The sequence below is a fragment of the Helicoverpa armigera genome, chromosome 22, assembly GCF_030705265.1.
Source record: "Helicoverpa armigera isolate CAAS_96S chromosome 22, ASM3070526v1, whole genome shotgun sequence".
In the NCBI taxonomy this organism is placed as follows: domain Eukaryota; kingdom Metazoa; phylum Arthropoda; class Insecta; order Lepidoptera; family Noctuidae; genus Helicoverpa; species Helicoverpa armigera.
This window is the reverse complement of record NC_087141.1, coordinates 4,813,995-4,835,945: the sequence shown is the minus strand read 5'-3', so window position 1 is coordinate 4,835,945 and position 21,951 is coordinate 4,813,995. Positions and strand designations below refer to the sequence as shown.

Genomic DNA, 21,951 nt, shown 5'->3' with positions numbered 1-21,951 from the left:
GTCCTGTGTGTCGGTTGGTTCGTAACGGTGAATATACGTATGGAACCAGTCCTAGAGTTATGCACTCATCGGATTTGTGTTAAAAAAGATCCATTCCTGTTTATTGGTTCGAAACGCGGTACTGCTCGCTGAAATGACGCTGACAAATCATCATGGTAAAATCGACTGCGCTTTTTCGTGCTTTGAAATGGGAATATCCCGAATATCTATTGTCCGCAACACTATAGGCGACTTTGTTTCAAAATGGTGCGAGCTAGCGCAAAGAGTCGGGTGTATACAGGTTGATTAAATAGCGAAGGGAATCACTGGGATGAAAAGGGGTAGAATGTTCTCGACTCGCCGAGGGGCGTAGTACTATTACGATATGAAACGAAAACACAATCTACTTTTTTTTACATTTTCAAGAAAAAATCTCTTGGAACGTTGGAACGCTTTTTCAGGCAATTTTTGGTACACGTTTTGAATTAGGCATAATATTCTAAATTCTAAAGAACAGTCTTTTCATATCGAATGTATGCTTACATGAAAAGGGCTTCCAGTTCCATTTTTAAAACGTGTCAATAGGGGTAATTTTGCTGTCGTTTAAATGACATAATTAAATGTAATTATTTGTACCCTTTATTTCATGTGAACGACACGTGTTTCGTGTCCCATTGTACAAAAATGTTAAGTGTACAAGGCACCGAAGTCAGGGAGGGGCAATGTTCAACAAAGCACTGACAGGTGCGCCATTTTGGAAATAAATTCTTGTGACACCAGTAGAAGTCAGAAAACGCAGCGAACCGAACAATTGCTGAACAAACTCTTCGGTACTTTCGTGTATAATCCGTGTTGCTTAGCAAACTTCTTAAATATACTTACTTACCTATAGTTTTTTATCTACAGTGTCCAATTGTTAGCTAAATCTACATTAGGTAGTTCTTTAATCGCCTCATGGTCATGTACGAATAGCTAAGTAGGTATGCAAAAAAGGTATATATAAAAAAAAATATTCATCGAATAAAAACCATTCCCATCACTTTCAGCGGGGATCGTGTCCATGTCATTCTGCATTGCCACGTCACCACGTGCAATGTCAAATGGATGTGGATATTCTTTCGCCAAAGTATTGGTATTGTTCAGCTTTTTGGTCATACATAATATGTATTTATTTATATCAGTAATTAAGTTAACAACAACAAATGTATAGAATAGGCCTAGGATTTTAATTAATAATTAAAATGCGTTGATTGCTAAAATTCTAAAGCTCCTTTTTCTAAGAATACCTGGGTAAGTACTACTGGATGGGCTATTCCAAGATCGTCTTTAATAAAAGGATACATTTTTATTTGAGTTCTTATTTTTAACAGCGTTTACTTTTAGACATCACCTAAACGTTTTCGAGGTAAGTATTAAGTAACCCACAGCTTCTTGAGAAAATGTGGACAACCAACAAGTCATCGTACGTTTCCATTGATTTTCTTTTTCCGATATTTATTATTGGTATGTCACTGTATTCAATATGAACACAGAACACATCGTAGGTTTTCCCTGTCTACCATTTCCCACACTCTCCTCTCCAAAGGTAAAAAGATACGACCTAGCTAGAACATTATAAGCGCGCCTGAATTGCCACCTTGAATATACGCTAGGAACGCAGCGAATCGATGCGAGTCTCACTCATGCTCCTGCTCCACCTGCGTTAGCGTTGCCAACTACACGTTACTTATTGCATTAAAAATGCGTGTTGGCTACACTTACGCAAAGAGTTAATCCCTCATGAAGTAACGCGTTAACACACATTAAAGAGTTTAAACTCAGATACACAAAATAATTCTAAAAACTAAAGCTTTCTCATTTGACCATTCCATTATCGTGCTCGTAAAATGCAGTTACCGCTTAAACAAAGTAACTACACTCGTCCTTGCATGCGTGCAATGAGATGGCATTAATGTAGCCAACATCACTTAGCGCTCTAAGCTACGCACTAAAACCCTTTGATGCGTCCAAAAAACCGACACCCGAGTTATCGCTTAACGTTTAATGCTATTTATATTGCCATTAGTATAAATTGACATTAAAACGTTGGCCACATCTGCGTAATGCCAAAATTTAACGCGTTAAGACGCAGGTGGAGCAGTAGCATCATACATACTTTGTATACCTACATACCTACCTAGATAGGTAGGTAGCACTTCATACATACCTACCTACTACGTAGATATAGGTAGGTGTGAAGTGCCCGTCCACATGCAGTAGGCAGTAACGCATCTACTTTATTGATTGCAGACAACACTGGACCATAGATAAAATATAATAGTGTAGTGACCTATTTTATGTTAGTATACGTCGAAACTTACAGGCAGTTAAATTCCGTTTTTATTTCAGCACACAACTTAAAATCATTTACAGCGGTAGGTAACTACATACACCTAAGTGAAGTTTCTAAAATATGTTCGTAGTTTTGTACCTGCCTACTTCACAGGAAGTCGAATTTTTAGGTAGGTACCTAAACTAATGTGTTTTGTGCCTAACTCGACCTCTTAGACAGACCACGCACGCAGATATGTTTGAAACAACTGATATACCCAAGACATGAGTATACCTAGCGAGTATTTATCCATCACTAGTTTCTGCCAGCAGTTTCACCCGCATCCTGTGGGAACCTCGGCACGAACCCAGATAAAAAGTAGCCTATAGCCTTTCTCGATAAATGGGCTATCTAACACTGAAAGAATTTTTCAAATCGGACCAGTAGTTCCTGAGATTAGCGCATTCAAGCAAACAAACAAACAAACTCTTCAGCTTTATAATATTAGTATAGACACAGATTATATAATAGTTACTACGTAATAGATTAGAATGAATAAATGAGGTAACTAAACCGCTTGACTGTTTCTCTTCGCTCTCGGCTAAGTTCAAAAACGGAAGGTTCTTTAGAATAGTCCGAAGTTCAAGAAATACCACTGTAAACTGTAAAATAAAAAAATCTGTACTACCTAATCATCGTGATATCATATCATCAATTTCCTACCAACACAAAACCAAGGTCAGGCCTCCGTCACTCCATGTACTTGCGCGATAAGTGCCTACCGCCCAGCCGAGCGGTCTCGCTCGATCCGCCGGCCGCCGGCGGACCAAATTCAGTGCGGTTTTCGCAAGCGAAGCGCGCGCACGCCGTTCAATTTTTAACCGACTTCTGATAGTGCTGTTCATTCGTACGCGTATTACGATGCCGTGTGGTGCCTTATGTGCTGTAGATGGGTGTAAATCGAGCAAAAGAAGGGATAAACACCTAACATTTTTCCATTTACCTGTCAACGAAGAAAGGTATGTGATAAATTATTACTAGTTTTTGTCGTTTTTTTTTCCATTCACATACCGTCATTAGAGACCCAATTAAAAGACAGTAGGTGTGCGGACACTGGTATCCACTTAGAATTTGACAGTTTAGTAGGTATATACTAAGCGTTAGCTTGCTTTTCAGACACAGATTTACATAATTTTGTTACATAGAAACGTTATTATACCACAGAATGAAGGAGCCTTTTGAGATCATTAGGAAGAGTAAAAATTTTAAAGTCGACATTTCTGTTGTTAGCTAAGCGCCCATCCATATTATAGACTAGCTTTTGCCCGCAACTTCGTTCGCGTGGAATAGTGACTACCAGCAGATTTTTGATTTGACCAATAGATGGCGCTATATGTCCGGAATAATTTTATTTTTATTTTTTTTGTAATAAAAACTATCCTATGTCCTTTCTCAAGTTTCAAACTATGTCTGTACCAAATTTCACACAAATCGGTTCAGTAGTTTAGGCGTGAAGAAAAGACAGACAGACAGACAGACAGACCGAGTTACTTTCGCATTTATAATATTAGTTTGGATAATACATTTTTGAGGTTGATCTAGGTACCGATCTCCTATTTTAGACCTATTCTATTTTATTATTCTAATTTTTTTCAGGCGTAAAACATGGGCTGAATTGATTGGCAGACCCGATTTAGCAAGGCCAGAAATCAAGCCAAAAAGTCATTACGTGTGTATACTTCATTTTGAAAAGTCGGTGATTATTCATATACCACAGTTACGACCTGACGCTTTGCCTACACAACTGCTGCCACCTCTTCCAACTACTTCAAGTGCTAGTACTGAACCAAAATGTAAGGATATATCGACACAAACACAGTAATCTGTGGCCGAGTAGCGAGTGCCGGCCGCGGCCGAACTCGAAGCAAGAATGTCGGGGCTGCCAGCTCAAACATACATTTCCCCGATAGTTCACAAAAATAATTTTAGTGGAATATTTTGGATTTAAATATGATTGATATTATCTTGCCTCTACATTAATTGGTGATAGGGGCTGGTCGAAATGCTACATGGCTTAAAATTTTAAGAATTAAGTTGCTTCATATATTTGTTGATATTCAAATATGGTTTGTTTGATAGAAATCATCTACGATTCAACCTTTAAAATAAATACATATCAAAAGCGAATTGCCTATTCGTTAGTATGACTCAAAATAAGGAATGTGTGTTGTAAGCTTAGCAGTGATTTAACCAAAAATGTCTCAAATCTACGCTGGTGATCAGATCTATTCTATGCCTGAGTATCATTCAGTGTTATGAACTTCCGCTTAGGTCCAAATGGCTCCTTTCTAATTTTATTGTACAACAATAACTGGCATATTTCCACAACTCTACTTCTTTTGTACAAAACGGGCAACTTTTGTACGCTAGCAATAATACCGGTCCAGGTTCGAAATTCAAAGTGCTTGCCAGCGGGCGCGAGCTGGCAACGTCGCGTCGACCGACACAACGTGGTATAAATAGGTGGGTGGTTCATAACTGCCAAGATAATCTTCGGCCTGACAAGACGCTTTTCATTTTTTACATTTACGTACTGCTGGACTGTCTGTGAGTTCCAGACTATTTAAATCCAAGTATATTTTGATTCCTAAAGCAATGCTTCCATTTTGGTCAACATCAACAGTCATCGCCAAACGGCTACTGAGTCTTGGAAAATCTTAAACGCCTTAAACTAAACCTGAGCTCGCTCAATTCACATGGTCCAAAAATCTGTAGAGCAGACTTTTATCAACGGAATTGACTTACTCGCACGATTCATATTCGAGGCGTGGCACTGCACTGATATTTTGCCATATTTTGTACCAGGAGTTCTGGAGCAGAAGACAAATATTGTTATCAGCATCAGATGAACTGTAGCGTGATAATTCCTTCTGTTCGTCATCATTTCCTGACATTATCGTCAGAAGTGTAAAACATGTCAATCAGCGCTGTGATTTCCTCAAAAAATCCTCATTTGTTTTTCTTCGCTTTAAAAACATTCTGTGATCAGCAGACGACTATCGATGAGTCATCTTCTAATGGTATTTTTAAACCACTGCAGAGAATAGAAACACTTATTTGTGAAGGCTACCTATATCATTATGTAAATTATTTTGGGCGGAGGAATCAAGTATTTACTCTCATTAACTACCATTGACGTCAAACATGCGTCTGAATGGAAACAATGAATTTAATAATGATATTATTCTTTGTAATGTCTGTTTTATTCGCTCGTTCTACTAACTGTAAAGATTTGTAACTTTCACCTAACCACTTCCCACTGAAGTTGGAACCAGTTGTCTGTGCAAAACGCGATGTGGGCGTGTTACAAGGTAGGAAAGCTATCGGCGATCGACAACACGGCTACCGTTGTACTTACCAACGCTGTGGAGCTAGAGCACTCAGCTCCTCGCAGGTAGATAAGGCAAGGAACACAATGCCCCGCTCTGTCCTCGCAGCTTGCATACCTCCCTTTGTAGTGCGCATTCATTGATTGCCCAAGGCGTGGGCTTCAATGACCATGCAGTTTAATTATGTTGAAATATTTCGAATAATGCATAATAAATGAATTGTTTATCGTTGATTATAAGCATTACCCATTTTTGCTATATGGGTTCTCTTGATACGTACGCGAAATTCCAAGAGGAAAGAATCATTTTGTCAGAGTCTTAGATGGAGATACGTATGTATAAGGCAGGCGTAGATCAAGCCAATTTGAAATGTATGATCACCAAATATTGACGGACCAAGGATATGTACTTGCGGTCTACTTCGAGACCATACCATTTGTGTGAATTTTCACTTTAAGTTACGAGTACACCGCATTCGATGCTTTACAACAATTTGAGAAACCGAAGTCAGGGTAAAATTGCGTAACTTGAATATCAGAAATGTTCACGATAACGAGTATATTTTTCACTTTACCACACCTAGTAATTGAATGAACCATCCATCGTGGGGGCGTTATTTATCTACGACAAAATAATGAATGACGGATTTCTTGGACGCGCCGCCCGCCATGTTATAAAGTTGTCATGTCAGCTATTTTGAATCAAGGGTTTTTATGTACGCATCGTGCAAATTCAGAATACTTTTTCTGGTATGGTTTTTCTTGTTGGCTCTTATGTTTTTAAAGGGCACTTGTTACTTGTTAGAAGACTATAAATGAGATGTTCTCAGTCAAGTAGACAAAGCAGGATCTAGGATTTTATATTAACGCTTTTATCTCTCCATTAAGAAGACGATATTTCTATGAGGTTTGGTCACAAAAAAGTGATCACCACTAAGGAACAGTAGCCGACCTACCTAATTTACCATGTTTATTAACCTATGTCCTTCTACTATTTGATTGCTTATTGCAAAAATACTGAATCAATCTGATCTGATACCACGTGCTACGTTTTAAGTACGAAATTCTTTCCTATTTCTTCTTGAGTCTTTTCAATTAAATGTTTTTCAACTCACTTTGAACTTGTCCAGAATTTCTAAGAAATGTTTTCTCAGCAAATAAGTAGGTATGTACGTAACACTCAACGAAAGAAGTCTGATTGTAAAGAAACTCTGAGTGTATTTCTCGTACGGGGAAACTCCTGTTGGCCTTAAACGCGGCGTCGATCGATCGTGCGACGTTGCCGCTCTGTGGCCGGGCTCGCCGCCGCCAGCTCTGCAACACTTACTGTTTATTTTTATTGTTGCCAATCAATTATTATGAACGAATAATGACACCTGTCCACTCACATAGTAACCTACCCTTAGCGTTCAATGAGATCAAATAAATACACTTAAAAATCATTTTTCTCAAGTGGTTCAGTCTGTTTTGGATTTTGGAGTTGTTTGATCTTCTTTTATCCTACACCAAATGCTAATAATAATACGATTTGAAATTAAAATTTAGGTATACAACTATTCAATAGGTATAAAATTCGAAATAAACGAGTAGGTATAATATAATTTAAAGGAATCATATACCTATGCATAAATACTTAGTTTTAGTTACGTACTTATATTTTTATGAGAAATTATTTAAGACATACTGTCTTAATTAAATAATTTTAATCACATTAATAATCATCTTAAATAATTTTCGTTTTTAATTTACCCAAATTTTAGGGAAATGTTTTTTTTAATTTCAATACTGGATGGTAGGTACACTAGGTACGCTTTCGTAAACTACGTACAAAGGTTCGAAACAGCTCACTCACACAAGCGCGTGTATCGACGGGACGAATGAGCGGTTCTTGCGTTACTGCCAGTAGTGTGCGTCGCTGCGCCGAAACGACTGCTCACGTATAAGTTTATTTCGCTGTTTTACGCATGGGGATGCAACTGAAGTACAATAATTTTCTGAGGTTTTTTTTTAGAAATGCGCCATCTAGTGACGGATGCCCCGTAACTTGGGTATTTGTACTTCGTTTTAGTCACTAGATGTCACTGCACCTTAGACCGATATTTCATCGATTTAATAACAAATCTAAAAAAAGTTTTGTGATTAGAAATATTAACAAATATTGTAATTAAATAATTTTATGATTTATTTTTAATTCTTTTTTATCTATGAGGACGTCTTAGTTAATCACAATAATCACACTACTTGAAACCACTTGAAACACTGACGATTGACATTGACAGTCGACCATACTTTTAAATTAAACCGTTTTCCGTTTTCTAACGTGTTGGTTTATTCTGAGTGTTATTTTCTGGTTTTTTTATTACGATTGTTGCGTGTTCCTGGACTCTGATACTGACTGCTTCTGTGATTGACCTGGCTTCGTATTTTGGACCTGTGATCTACTGCATTTTCATTGACCCGGCTTTGTATTTTGGAACCTCGATCGACTGCTTTTACATTGACCCGGCACCGTATTTAGGACTAGAAAATGCGTCCAGTGGATCGTCTTAGGGGCGGAATGCCATCAACGTCAAGATATAAGTGCTACTTTGATTGTGACAATGACGGTAAGTTCAAAACTTTTAACTTTATAATGCACGTAATTTATCTTTTGCTGATAGGCTGCACAATATCCATTATTGTCATCCGTGCAATCTGTGGTCATCATAGTCCTTGAGTCATCAAAATCTAAGATGCACTACCACACACACTCCTGTCCTGACCCTACACAAACAATTGAAACTGCACATTAACTTTTATATCCAATCAAAAGACTCGGAATCTACGTATAAGACAAAGCCCGCTCTAGACGACCCTCTGACCAAATAACTTCATCAGGTTTTAAAACTATGATTTTACAGTGGCGTAGCATGGGATTCCGCCGCCGGGCAGGTATATTTAGCTGCCGGTCAGTGGGTAGTCTTAGGGGCGAGCCCCCTTATTTAGGTACTTATTTAAATTCAAATGACTACAATTTAATAAAATTCTAAAGATGGTTTTGGCAAGAAAGAATTATTATTGATATCGACTCATGACCAGGTGCGGTCTCAGCCCATGATTTTGGGATTCACTAGGGTGCTGGAAGGAATACTTTCAGAAATTGTTACTGGCTCTCTTTGATATGTAGTGCAGCAGTGTGAAAATTTTAGCATCCTACCTAGGATTTTGTTGATTCATACACTAATGATCTATGTATAACTTTGTCGATTCATACAGCATGCAACAATATTTTTTGCAAACTAGGATATGTTAGATTTTCCTTTAAAGCTCAAAAAACATAAAGCCTTGTGTGGACTAAGCATTTATTGTCAAATTAAACGAAAAACAAGCAGATGTAAAAATTCAAGAGCGAGTCGAAAAATTTAGTACCCTGCCTGCCTGATAGGTTAGATCTTCTTTTAGTAGACAAGAAGTTATTGGGAGGTAGGCTAGAAGTATAGATAGATATCTATCTATCTTGTTGTATTTGTTATGGTGGTGGTGGTGGTATCTATACACACTATGTACACCATAACAAATTACAATTTAAAACTTAATAACTAAAGGGTGTAACAATGGGTGGTCTTATCGCTAAAAGCGATCTTTTACAGACAACCTTTAATGTATAGTGACTCTTCTCAAGAAAATTGTATTATGGGGTGGCATAAATAGGAACTGACAATGTAAAGGCGGCAAAAAATGCCTTTGCCTCTACTGTCAACGCTATCAGCTTCTACTTGGCTTGATGCTGCAGCTAGGCGGCGGTGCCGGCCCCTAGAGTAGCGCCACCCAGGGCCATGGCCCCTCGGCACCCCATGCTATGCTACTGTGATTTTATTTACTTCAACTGTGGTGTTCCTGTTCTAGTACTGCTAGACCTCAGCTATTATTTCTAGTGTTAGATTAATATTCAAGGATGGTATCACAGTACATTACTAAAATTTTATACATATGATGATGATATCTATTACGGTATTTTAATGAGAGTGAGTTGTTCATGTATAAAACTTCTTGATTTCAGGCCCATTGCACCGATTTCCTAAACCTGAATACCCACATTTGGAAAAGTTTAACTCGTGGAAAAAGTACTAGATAAAGCTTTACAAGAGAAAGGCGACATCTACATTTATAACCAAATTCGATTTTGCGACAGACATTTTGAAGAGTGTTACCGTTCAGCCAGTCACCGACTTACTCCAAATGCAATACCAACTCTAGGTACCTACTATTTAGATGTCTTATGTTATTTAAATCTTAATAGAAACAAAACCACATTTCTTTGCCTTCGCTGTAATAACAAAATTGTTCCTCAAATATTAAATAAAATTTTCTACTGAATAATCTAATCCTAATTAGAAGAAAATAAAATGAATATTATATACCAAAATAATTGATGCAACATGCTATCTTCTAAGAATTAAATGAATATTGTTCTATATTCTACATAATTATACAGTAACTATAAATAATTTCATCCTTTTGCAGATTTATCTACATTACCAGTTGGTCAAACTCTTGAAGGTCCATCGGGACATGTCGAGGCAGACATGTCGAATTTATTAAACATTTCGCAAGATAAACTTGCTGTCATTGAGCCATCCAGCTCTACCCACTATCATAGTGATGTACAGAATGCATTACAGACAGCTGAACGCCCTAAAGGTAAATATTTTTATTGACAATTGACCTTTGACTTGTAACATTAGGTTTTTCTTTCCATCATCAGGATTCCAATTTGTTTCCACTGTAGGGTCATAAAACTTCTTGCAGAGAGAGAGTGGGCATTTAAGCGTACATAGGGAAATAAGGACAGAGAAAGCGACTTTGTTTTATACTATGTAGTGAAGCCTATGTGTTATTACATTTTTTATAAGCTATATTACTGTAAAGTTTCATCTAAATCCGTTTAGTAGTTTTCGCGGGAAAGAGGAACAAACATCCTCACAACATTTATAATATTAGTACTAGTATAGGATTATTTCATACTAACTGCGTCCCGCGGTTTCACCCGCGTATACCGGAATAAAAAATAGCCTATGTCTAATTCCAGGGTATAAGCTATCTACATACCAAATTTCATCCAAAGCCGTTCAGTAGTTTTTCGTGAAAGAGTAACAAACATCATCCAAACTTACAAACTTTCGCGTTTATAATTTTAGGTAGGATTATTTCCGCACTTGCAGGAATCAATAAATGTAAGACAATAACAAATCTCCGAACTTGTAAACCTGAATTAAATGGATTAATAATAATAACTTGATATAATCCTACAACTTATGTGTCATAATAATTATTCATCCAAATAGCTAGTTCTAACCATCCATACCATTTTTTTCGTTGGTAGAAAAGGCCCAAAATGTATGGAGTCTGAATGATCTTCTTTATATCCATTTTGTTTACCCATAAAATCCCCATAAAAATATTTATCAAGCTTGTATCTGCTGTTGTAGGGAAGTCTCCACTTTTGTATCTGTTCCTCGAAGCCTACCTATTCCAATCTCTGGTCATAATATAATAACAGAACAATATTATGTAACATATTTTTATCACAATTCTATTAAAACTTTGTGTAACACTATTTCTTTGATCTGAGGTGTAACATAATTTAAATTACAGGTTCTAGGAAAAGAGGGACTTGTCAATATTTAAAACGAGTCGTCACCTCCAAAGAGAAGGAGATAATAAAGTTAAAACAGAAAGTATTGAAGCTGAAAAAGAAATATAAGGAACAAAATAACAAGAAACTCTCTGCAAGGAAAATTTCCACATCAAAATCATTTTTGAAAGAGTTAAATAAAATGCCTGCAACAATAAAATATTTACTTCCCTCCAAATGAAATGGAAAAAGAAACCACGAGGCAGGCGATTTACATTTAACGAAAAAATCATGGCATTGACCATTTACAAACAGAGTCAGAAAGCTTACAACCTCATGCGAAAAATGTTTGTCTTGCCATCAAAGCGCAGCCTACAAAAAATGTTGAGTAAATTTGAACTGAAACCAGGCTTCAATCCTGATATATTTAAAATTTAAAAGCTACAGTAGCAAAATTGCCGGCAGAAAAAAGTTGGTCAATTTACTGTTTGATGAGGTATCATTGGCTCCGGGTGTTTTACAACCCTGCCCTAAAACAGATAACTGGTTTTGAAGATTTTGGGCACAGACAAACAAAAAAACTCGCAGATCATGCCTTGGTCTTTATGATCAAGGGTATAAAAACAAAGTGAAACAACCTTTATGCTTTTCATTTTGCCAAGGTGCCACGAAAAGGACGATTTAAAGAAGCTGATCAAAACAATAATAAAAGAAATCTCCAATACTGGATTGATAGTTATTGCCACTATATGTGACCAATCAGCCACAAATATTTCTGTGATAAAAGTCTTCAAGAAGACACAAAACGCAAATATTTACAAGAGGGTAATGAATATAGGACCCAAGCCTTCGAGTTTGAAGACCAAAAGGTCTTCCCATTATTTGATCCTCCACATCTTTTAAAGGGAATGAGAAATAATTTACTCGCCAAACATTTGAAATTTGTACAAGATGGGAAAACAAAGTATGCAAAGTGGGAACATTTGGAGATGCTGTTGAAGTTAGATGTTGGGGATGATGAAATTAGGCTTGTTAATAAATTAACAGAAAACCATGTTAATAAAGAAAATTCCAAAAATGAAAGTGAAATATGCTGCACAAGTTTTCAGCCAAAGGGTATCATCAGCATTGAGATTCTTAGCAAGTAAGTATGCTTTTTATTGTTCTCATTATTTTCTCTATATTTAAAAAAAATTGCTATTAATTTACTAAATTAGATTTTTATTTTTAATTTACATGTTTTTAACCATCTTCATTCTCCACAGACAAATTAGAAAGTTCATTATTTTTCTTTAAAATAATATTAGATGTCCTGGCTACATTTATAAGTTCAAAAATATTTAAAAACAAACAATTGAGATGCTATTTCTCTCGATAAAATTCAAAATAAAAATACAATTCATATCTAATAATTTATCTAAAATTGGCTATGTCAATATTTAAGATGCATAAGATATATTGTTGGAATAACATTATAAATTGAAATGAAATAATAAATTAAAATTATCATATTGAAATAAAAATTTGAGACATTATGAAACTACAAAATATAGTTTAATGTTGGTTTCTTACTAATTATATTTACACCCACAACTATTTACTGAACCAACTGATAAAGACGCACAGTAAATCGTTACTGCCACTTTAAAGTTTGTAAGTTTGTGCCTTTTCGACACAGCCGTGAGGCACACCGTTTAATTTTTAATTAAATTTTTGTATTTTTGTTTTTATTGTGTCCCCTAATCTGGGTCGAATAAATGTATTTTCTTTCTTTTTTCTTTAATTTCGGTCCACAATAGCAAAAAAGATTGATATGAACTGTATTCTAGTACTTATTTAATATATTGTTTCAGAACACAACCTTCTTCCGGCGGAGTGCGAAGAAACTGCTGATTTTCTACTCATTATGGACAAACTATTTGATTCTTTCAATGGACATTCATATACAGGTGATCCAAAATTTTCAAGGGGTGTGTAATGAATAATTCTCCTCATTTTAGATTATGGACAGAGGTAGTTCCTATATTGGATTCAATGACTTTTAAAACTATAAAAAAAACGGGATGGTACAGAAGAAGTAAGATATGAAAAGTGCCATCCCTTCAAAATTGGATCCACAATATTAAAACGTTTAAAGAAATGTGGGAGTTTTAAAAATCAAATATAAAGTTACTAGCCTTTTAACCAGAAATTTCAATCAGGACCCTCTTGAAAATTTTTTGTAACATTAGAAGTAATGGGATACGAAATGTTAATCCCTCGTGCCTACAATTTATTAATGCGTTCAAAACTTTGTTACTTAATAATTTAAATTCGCCCCATTCTGTAAGTGCCAACTGTGAAAAGATGAAAATAAATCACTGCAATCTTTCAAAGATCTTCTTGCTGAAAAACAAAACAATGAAATTGAATTGGTTAGTGGTGATTTTCCTATTGATTCTTTAATTAATACAATGAACCAAATTAAATGGAATGACTCGATTTTGCATGCCGAATCAAAAAATATGTAGCAGGATACATTGTAAAAAATCGAAATGTAAAGTGTTCAAAAATGTGGAACATGTACTAATGATATATTAAGAAAGGAAATTGATTTTGAATCATTTAATTATGAAATAGATTATACGAAAAATCCTTATTTAATGCATGTGATGATTTTATAAAATTATTAAATGAAATATATTATATGATTGTTGCATGTTTACGAGATTCACCTGAAATAAAATATCTGAAAGAAAAATGAAATTTTACATCAATTGCCATTGTGATTTTAGTATAATTACTTGTATAGTTCATAAAAATAAATTAATTGATTTTATAATTAATATGTCAATTAATTTAATCATTCACAGTTGGTGCACCGGGGTTAATAGAATAATTAACGGAAAAATAACAAATTTCGATGTAAATGATGAAATTAAGTTACAAGCATTTAAATATTGTAATACACATAAAAAAAGGAAATAAAATATACTTAGCCGATAAATGTACTCTTTATCTTTTGTTTTTTTATTATCTCCCATAATATTATTGACTAGACTAGAAGTTGGAAACTGAAAACTGGAAACTGGAACTGGAAATTGAAATCACTGTTTTAAATTCAATTTACAGTAAATTGAATTTAAAACAGTGATTTCAATTTTCAAATTTAAAAACATATTTAAGAGAACTCTTGAAAAGCGCCATCTACCCTAACCATACATGAAGTAACCACGCCATCTTGTGACGGGGGCCCGTTAACTTTCACGCTAGTAAGTTGTTTTGAACGATGAGTTGCGTATCTATCTCTATATAGTGTATTATCTATGGTTTTACGTAGTATTATAAATATACATATTAACTATAAGTTATCTGTGCTTTATAGCAAAAATGCCAGGAGCGTATTGTGCAGTATTTGGCTGTTTCAATGCGGCTGCATCAAATCCGGAGCTTTCGTTTTTTGGACTTCCTACAGATAACAAAAGGTGAGAATAACTAATTGTTTTCAAAATGTAATCGTCTCTGTGTTCGGTCGAAATGAAAATCAAGTAAAATACTGATCTAGGCGGCTGCGATAGATTGTACTCTTTGTTATAAGTAATGAAAACGGGTGTTAATTGAACAGGCTTCTTTTTAATATCATTCATTATTCGCCCCCAACAATGTATGTTGCCTTCTAAATTACTAAGTCAGCCACAATTAACGAGCATCTAAATAATACTACATATCTTAGTCACTAGCTATCTTATAAGTAAACCACTCTAAATACAACTCAGCATTACGGTTATTTTTTAGCATATAAATTGGTAGCATGCATTCTAACAGTAAACTTTTAAAATACCTACTATTAAATGACATCATAAAATATATTTATTTAGCTTCTATTTTTTAAAGTGCGTTTAAAATATAACACATGCAGCAAGCATGGCTTCTGTCACGGCTCCGGCGCTGCGGGGCTTCGGGGGTCCCATGCGAGCTTATCGTCGCAGGTATAATCGTCGCTGCCATCCGTCCGGGTTTTCCCGGATTTGTCCTCGTTTCGACCCCGTCCGGGGGACGTCCGGGCGGGTTTTCAAGAAGCGTCTGGGGAAAACCCGGACACTTTTCATGTAAGAAAGCACCGTACTGTATTTACGTATTTATCGGCATCATGATACAAAACACTAACTTCATTCGGTGCGGGGAAAAAATGCGATTTACGTCAAATGTCCGGGTTTTTTTTAATCTTTGTCCGGGTTTGGCGAAATTCGAGATGGCAGCCCTAGGCGCAGATGGTTTTCACGCAAAAACTACCTGCGCCTCAGCTCGCAGACCGCCTCGCCCCTCCGCGCCTACGCGGAGGGGCGCTTGAATTGCACTCTAGAGGTAGGGCAGACAAGATTACGTGGAGTCGGTTTTGCAGCGATTCGTTTTCGTCACTAACTTCAATTTTTAATACTTAATTTTTTTTTTAATTGAAGGTTATAAATGGCAATATGCTAAATAAAAGTAATCCAAATTAAATTCTACCTTCTAAAAACGAGCCAAGAAAAACGAAGCTGAGTTAGTAAATTAGATGACAATGTATAAGTAAGAAGGACAAGTCACAATAATTGATGATCTTTACTTGAAGCTTTCTATAGAATATTTAGTTGGCGTTGTAAAAAAGACGAATTAGTTTATTAAAGGCTATGTCATTTCCCCGTTGCTAAGTTATAAAATAAGAAGTTTGATCATGTGTCCAATAAATAATTTTGTGGCTAGACTTATAATTTCCCAATGAAAACTACCTGCAATAAGTACCTAGTTCGTCGAATTTAAATTTAAATTATTTCCAGACGTGCCACATGGCTGCAGTTAATTTGCAGAGAAGAGTTGCAAGATAGAAACCCGAACAGCTACACAGTTTGTGAAACGCACTTCGACCCTCGCGCCGTTATACACGGGAAGTTACTGAAGAGGCTGAGAGCATTCTCTATACCAACACGTAATTTGCCAAATAAGGATGTCCTTCAAAAAGAAACTCAAACCGAAGTACGTACGACCGAAAACAAATTCGCACAAACAGATTTTTATGTACTGAAACTGGAATCAGCGGCACAGACTCCTAACTACCTTCAGAACTCACTCCCATGTGTAAAAAAACTGAAAGAAGAGCTTTCAGCGTGTAAGAAGCAGACGAAATCGGCAAATGCAAGTAACCTGTCAAAAGACACGTTCCATAAGCTTTGCGACAAGTTTTTGACTAAACCCTTAGCGGAGATCGTGAAGGCACAAACTAAATTGAAATTCCATGGCAAAGGCAATAGATATTCGCCGAAATATAAACAGTTTTGTATCAATTTGTACTACACAAGTCCACAGGCCTACAAATTATTGGAGCAAGCTCTGTGCCTGCCGAATGTAGCAACGTTAGGGAAACATTCTTTGCCAGTCAGCACGGAACTTAATGAGCATCTAATGGCAACCCTACAGGCTAAAGTTAATAATATGTCAAATTCAGAGAGAATTTGCTCAGTCGTTGTGGACGCCGTGAGCCTGAAATCAAGTCTCTTCTACAATATACGTTTGGACAAAATCATCGGACTGCAAGAGGTCAACGGAGTTCAGTCACCGGTACTAGCAGGACAGGCTGTTGTGGTCATAATACGAGGCATTTTCGGAAACTGGCAACAACCCATTGGTTTTGCACTCCTTGGGGATTGTAATAACAGCGAGGACATTTCAAGGTGGATTGAAAAGTTATTGGAAAGACTTCTCGAGGTTGGCTTAGATATTAGGACATTTATTTCTGACCTTGAATCCGATCTCTTGTCCGAAGAAAAAAAGAAATTCATTTCTATTGAGAAACCATATTTCTTTATAAATAACAGAAAAATATTCTATATAATTGACTCCCTGCACTTGATTAAATCATTGAGAAACAATCTGATGGTAAATGACTTCTATTTCCAAGGGTCGGTTGCTAAATATGAACATATTTTGCAGTTTTATGAAAGTGAGAAAAACAAATCCTTTAGACTAGCTCCAAAGTTATCGGAGAATCATATTAAACCCTCAAATTTTGAGAAAAAGCAGGTTCATTTCGCAACCGAGTTATTAAGTCATACAGTAGCAACCGCTATCTCATGCTACATCGATTTTCAAGCAATAAGCGGAGCCGCACAAGATACTGTCAAGTTAATTAAAATTATAAATGACTTGTTCGACATCTTGAATTCGTCAACCGTGCACTCGACGTGCGAATACAAGCAAGCGTTCTGTGGCAGCCCGACACAAAGAACATTTATGAATGAAATGCTGGAGTTCTTTAAATCGTTGAAACTAATTAATTCGACAACAGGACGCGATGTGACTTCAACTGCTAAGTTCATTAGGGGATATCAAATAACGATCACGTCAATTCTACTTTTGTTTGACGAGCTCACGGCAGAAGGCTATAACAACCTATTGACCAGGCGCCTCAATCAAGACGTTACAGATATTTTCTTCGGCCAAGTCCGACGCAAGCGCAAAAGGCCCAGCACCAGACAATTTATGACAGCATTTAGAAAAATATTCTTTTCTAACATAATAAAAGCTGGCAAACAAGGGAAGAGCTCAGGTGATTTGTCACAATTACTTGTGAACACAGAAAAACTAGGAGTTATGTTGAGTGCTGAGACCGAAGAAAATGCGTTTGGAATGGAAGAAGACTGTAATGAAACGAACACAGAAGCCAGCACTCATCCCATTTCCACTTCAGATTACAATAATATAGAATTGCCTGAAATTAACAAGTTGAAATATATTAGTAGTTACTTGTTTAAGAAATGTGTGATCATACATGGTGGTTGCGAACAGTTGAAGCAGAATTTAAAGCTGGATAATACAAACGAAACAATTCAAATGGATGTAGATGGTCTAACAAACAGAGATGATATTGACGTACAAGTCGCTCCACCAGATAGCTTCGATAACTTCGTACAAGAGATGGAAAGGTGCTATCAGAACTTTTTCAATAATTGCTACATCAATTCTAAGATAGCCAAATCCATTTTCGAAACTATGAATCAACTAATTTACTGCGCTCCTTGTTCATGTTTTCCAATAAATTATGCCAAAAAACTATTTATTAGGATAAGAATTTATATCACTGTAAGAAATAATAACGAAGAGTTGAGCAAACATCGATATACTAAGAAAATGTTTTCTATTGCGAACTTGTAAACATTATAGTTAAATTGCACCTTTTTTAAGACCTGAGAAGTATCTTTTCAAAGTTGGTTTGCTTTCCTTGTAAATAAGCCCGAGGTGGCTCTAGGTACTCTTCCCACAGTGGCAGCGAATATATGGTATTTAAAACTGATCTGAAAGTCTTATTACAAACATTAGTTACACATTGGCACATACATAGGTACCTACGTGAAGTCGGTTGTGGGACACAAAAGTGTCTTATAAGTAGTTGTAAGAATTATCTTAAAACTTGTTACTGAATTACAGACTTTATTAAAATTAAGTTGATTGACTGAAACACTAACTTCTTTTATTAAAGTACCTATGATACATGCAAGACTACAGGTAAACATAGAATTTTAACGAAAATTAAATAGAGAACATTGTCATCTGAAAGAGTGGGTTTAAAAATATTAGTCTTACAATTTTAATCTCCGTTTCTAGTGTTGAAAAAGAAAAGTGCTTGTAATTTATGTCATTGCAAGAGTGCGTGCTGCAAAGGACGTAGAAGTTATCATGATCCCCTCTAATCGACCTTCGCTGTTGGAAATAGCCTGAGCCGCCAAAACTAATATCAGGTGCAATATTGGCGCAATTGTGATTTTTGCTTTCTAAACCAATTAAACGTTGAGTACATACATAGTTGTATGATTTGCATTATCTTTCCATTATACATAAATCATTAGATACCTACGCCTCAGATCAAAGAAATAACCTACGCATTAAAAAGTCCAATTTAAATTACAACCATAATTTATTCAGATATTATTATTTTAGATACCTATTTCTAATTATATACAGTAACTAGGTCTTATTTATCTTAAACTAATTAAAAACTACATTATTGATATAAGGTAAATATGTATTTAAATACAATATTATATTACCTACTTTCAAATTAGTGGTTACGATCACCGATCACGATTACATATTGGTAAAATTAACACTAAGTATCTATTTATCGGTTAGAATTTTTGAAAATTGAGAGTTACAAATAATTTTACCAAACGGGCCGAGAGTGGTTTAGACAAAAAAATATCCAGAAAGAAGCTTTTTTGCAATTGTTTGTTTTTTAATAAGATTTAATTTTCTAAAATGCTGACTCTGAGAAGTGTAACTAGAAATTATCTACTAGTAATTTAAGAAGGAACAACATAGGTATAGCTTTTTGAATTTTTTTTACAGAGTTCGTGAATCATTTTGTTCTAAAAGAACAAATTGCGAAATAGAATAATGTCCAATGCACTTAAATCGCGTCAGTAGAAACAAAGTCCTTACTTTATAGAAGACAACCTAGAAAACTAGAAACAGTGCATGCAGTGAACAAAAAAAATAATTTATTAACATTGCGTTAAAACGGTAGATTCTCTATCAAAACGTTAACGACGGTCGACGAACCAGAAACAATTTATTTTCCTTTCAATAAAATTATTTAGGAACGCAATGAAAGTTTACTTTTAATTCAAGTGAGATAAGAGCCTTTTAGCCATGAAAATTCTTAATGAAAATAGAAAAAAAGTTCGTGAATGTCCCGTCTAGCCTGAAAATACAATTTTGTTGTCATTGAGTATATTTTCCTACGTGCGAGCGATTTCACTGGTGTTGACATTGTTGCGAGGTATATTCGTGGGCCTGTTTATATAGACGGTGGGGTTGTCGTGCGGGGGTCGCTGGAGGCGCCCGGGAGCCGGGGGCGGTGGGGGCTGCCTCCCCTGCTCTATTCTGATCGGCTGTGGCTGGGCTACGATGTCCTGCCGAGGCGCCATCGCTGGAAATCGATTGATGAACTAGTTAGTAAAGAAAAAATACACCTACATTGTAAATGAAGACAAATTGAAGAACCTAACAGGTTTATAGAACAATAGCAGTGGTTTTCTAATAATGTAAAGGTAAAAATGTTACAGCTTAGAAATAATATTCTATATTATTGAATAACGTAACTGAAACTGTATTTACTTGTGTTATCGATTTGCATAAGATACAATAAATAATAATTTTATCTGATAAGACAAGTCCTTGTGCGGAGAATGCTAGATTATTCTGGTGAAGAGCAAACAAAAGTTAAATACATTATCTATTTGAATAAATTATTGTGTTATCAAAACAAAAAACCGGCAATTTTTGTACATACATATTGAAAACCCAGACCTAATTTTAATGAAAGGTATCGCAGTCTTTCTTGATTAGCCTTAGGGCCAGGCCGATAGGCTAGCTAGGCAGGGTTAATTTTAAAAGATAATGATATTTTTATATCTTAATGTTACGGTACATTATGACTTTGATCTGTTGGTGCAACAAAATATTCGAGACAAGCAAATGTATAACATCGTAAAGTTATAGGTTCCTCATAATTCTATCATACGAAAACCACGCAGTTATTTAAAAAGCTTTCGCTTTTGATTGACTAGTATAAAATTAATGTGAATGAAGTTACCTTAATTGACAAATCCCTAATTAATACATAGGACGAAAATATGTTTATGTGACTGAAAAACATCATGTGATTAGGTACTCACCTGCGTATTAAAATTATTTGATTCAACTTTAATTTATAATGTAGGTAATTCAAAACTGTAATCTTGATTAACGTAATTAAATACGTACACAGCACAGGTTATAAATTTTCACAAAAATAATAAGTAATTTAAATTGTTAATTTCTGAACTAATAATATGGTGGTTCGTTGGATCTCCCGCTGCGTGGGATGTTATTGTGAAAACATGTTACTTCGCTAAGCATTATCTTTGTGATAAGTTATCTGAAGTGATATTTATCAACCTAGGCAGCATATAATCCCGGCGTTTTATTGAAGTTGTTGTGACTTTCAGAGTGTATTGACATTCGACAATAACTTGTGCAGAGAGTGGGGCAGTAAAATCTGTTATGCTGCTAACAAATACCTACATATTTGTAGTGACATCGAAAAGGCTAAAAATCTATCAACCCTTGAAGGAAGTTCCTCTCGAATATCCTTATGTCATGTTAATTATGAATGTCATGTTAATTATAAAATTACATATGACTGTCAATGATTATCCTGAAGGTTTATTATATTATAATACGTGATCGCAATGAAACAACTGGGGCGTCAACTCATGCCTGCTTTTACCACAGTCACCCATTCATTCCCTTTGGGAATCAATTTAACTAGGATGGAGGGTCTCCCAGGATACCATAAAAAGTAAGTAAGTTCTAGTCAGTAGCTTGTCACCAGAAATAGGCTTTTTAAAACGTGGACTGGTTTGATCTTTTAAAGCCGTTATCCAACGCAGCGTTGACGCGACGTCAACAACGATATTTATGCATTAATGACCGTTGAACACCACGTCAACAAAGTGAAGTTGAAAACGACAAAAAAAAATGAAAATAAGGAAGTCGACAGTTTGAAAAAACTTGGGACAGTCGATTAAAGCGTCATCTACACCAAGTCTTAACTTTCGCTCCACAACGTAAAATAAAAATAAAAGGTTTTAGCTAAAAGACCTT

General features: G+C 35.6%; 1 protein-coding gene and 3 long non-coding RNA genes across 5 annotated transcripts; 3 read left to right on the top strand and 1 right to left on the bottom strand.

Annotated features, from left to right (window-relative positions):
- Positions 1-3,042: 3,042 nt before the first annotated feature.
- Positions 3,043-19,103, top strand: LOC126055152 (transposable element P transposase). 2 transcript variants are annotated; one of them, XM_049843038.2, is made up of 4 exons: positions 3,043-3,309; positions 3,947-4,143; positions 14,657-14,756; positions 16,089-19,103. In XM_049843038.2, exons 1-4 carry the CDS (start codon positions 3,212-3,214, stop codon positions 18,457-18,459), a joined length of 2,766 nt encoding a protein of 921 aa, XP_049698995.2. In that variant the 5' UTR covers positions 3,043-3,211; the 3' UTR covers positions 18,460-19,103. The 2 variants fall into 2 exon arrangements, with proteins under 2 accessions (XP_049698995.2, XP_049698996.2); XM_049843039.2 differs by lacking the exon at positions 3,043-3,309 and having other exon boundaries at positions 4,000-4,897.
- On the top strand, positions 7,481-11,734 carry LOC135118471 (uncharacterized). Its single transcript, XR_010277600.1, has 4 exons — positions 7,481-8,284; positions 9,718-9,914; positions 10,182-10,358; positions 11,313-11,734. It is a non-coding gene; the product is annotated as an uncharacterized LOC135118471 (long non-coding RNA).
- LOC135118427 (uncharacterized) lies at positions 11,949-13,199 on the top strand. Its single transcript, XR_010277584.1, has 2 exons — positions 11,949-12,436; positions 13,146-13,199. It is a non-coding gene; the product is annotated as an uncharacterized LOC135118427 (long non-coding RNA).
- Positions 19,104-19,200: 97 nt separating the features above from the next.
- Positions 19,201-21,933, bottom strand: LOC110377049 (uncharacterized). Its single transcript, XR_002429578.3, has 2 exons — positions 20,982-21,933; positions 19,201-20,233 (listed from the first exon to the last, which is right to left on the bottom strand). It is a non-coding gene; the product is annotated as an uncharacterized LOC110377049 (long non-coding RNA).
- Between the last annotated feature and the right edge of the window lie 18 nt (positions 21,934-21,951).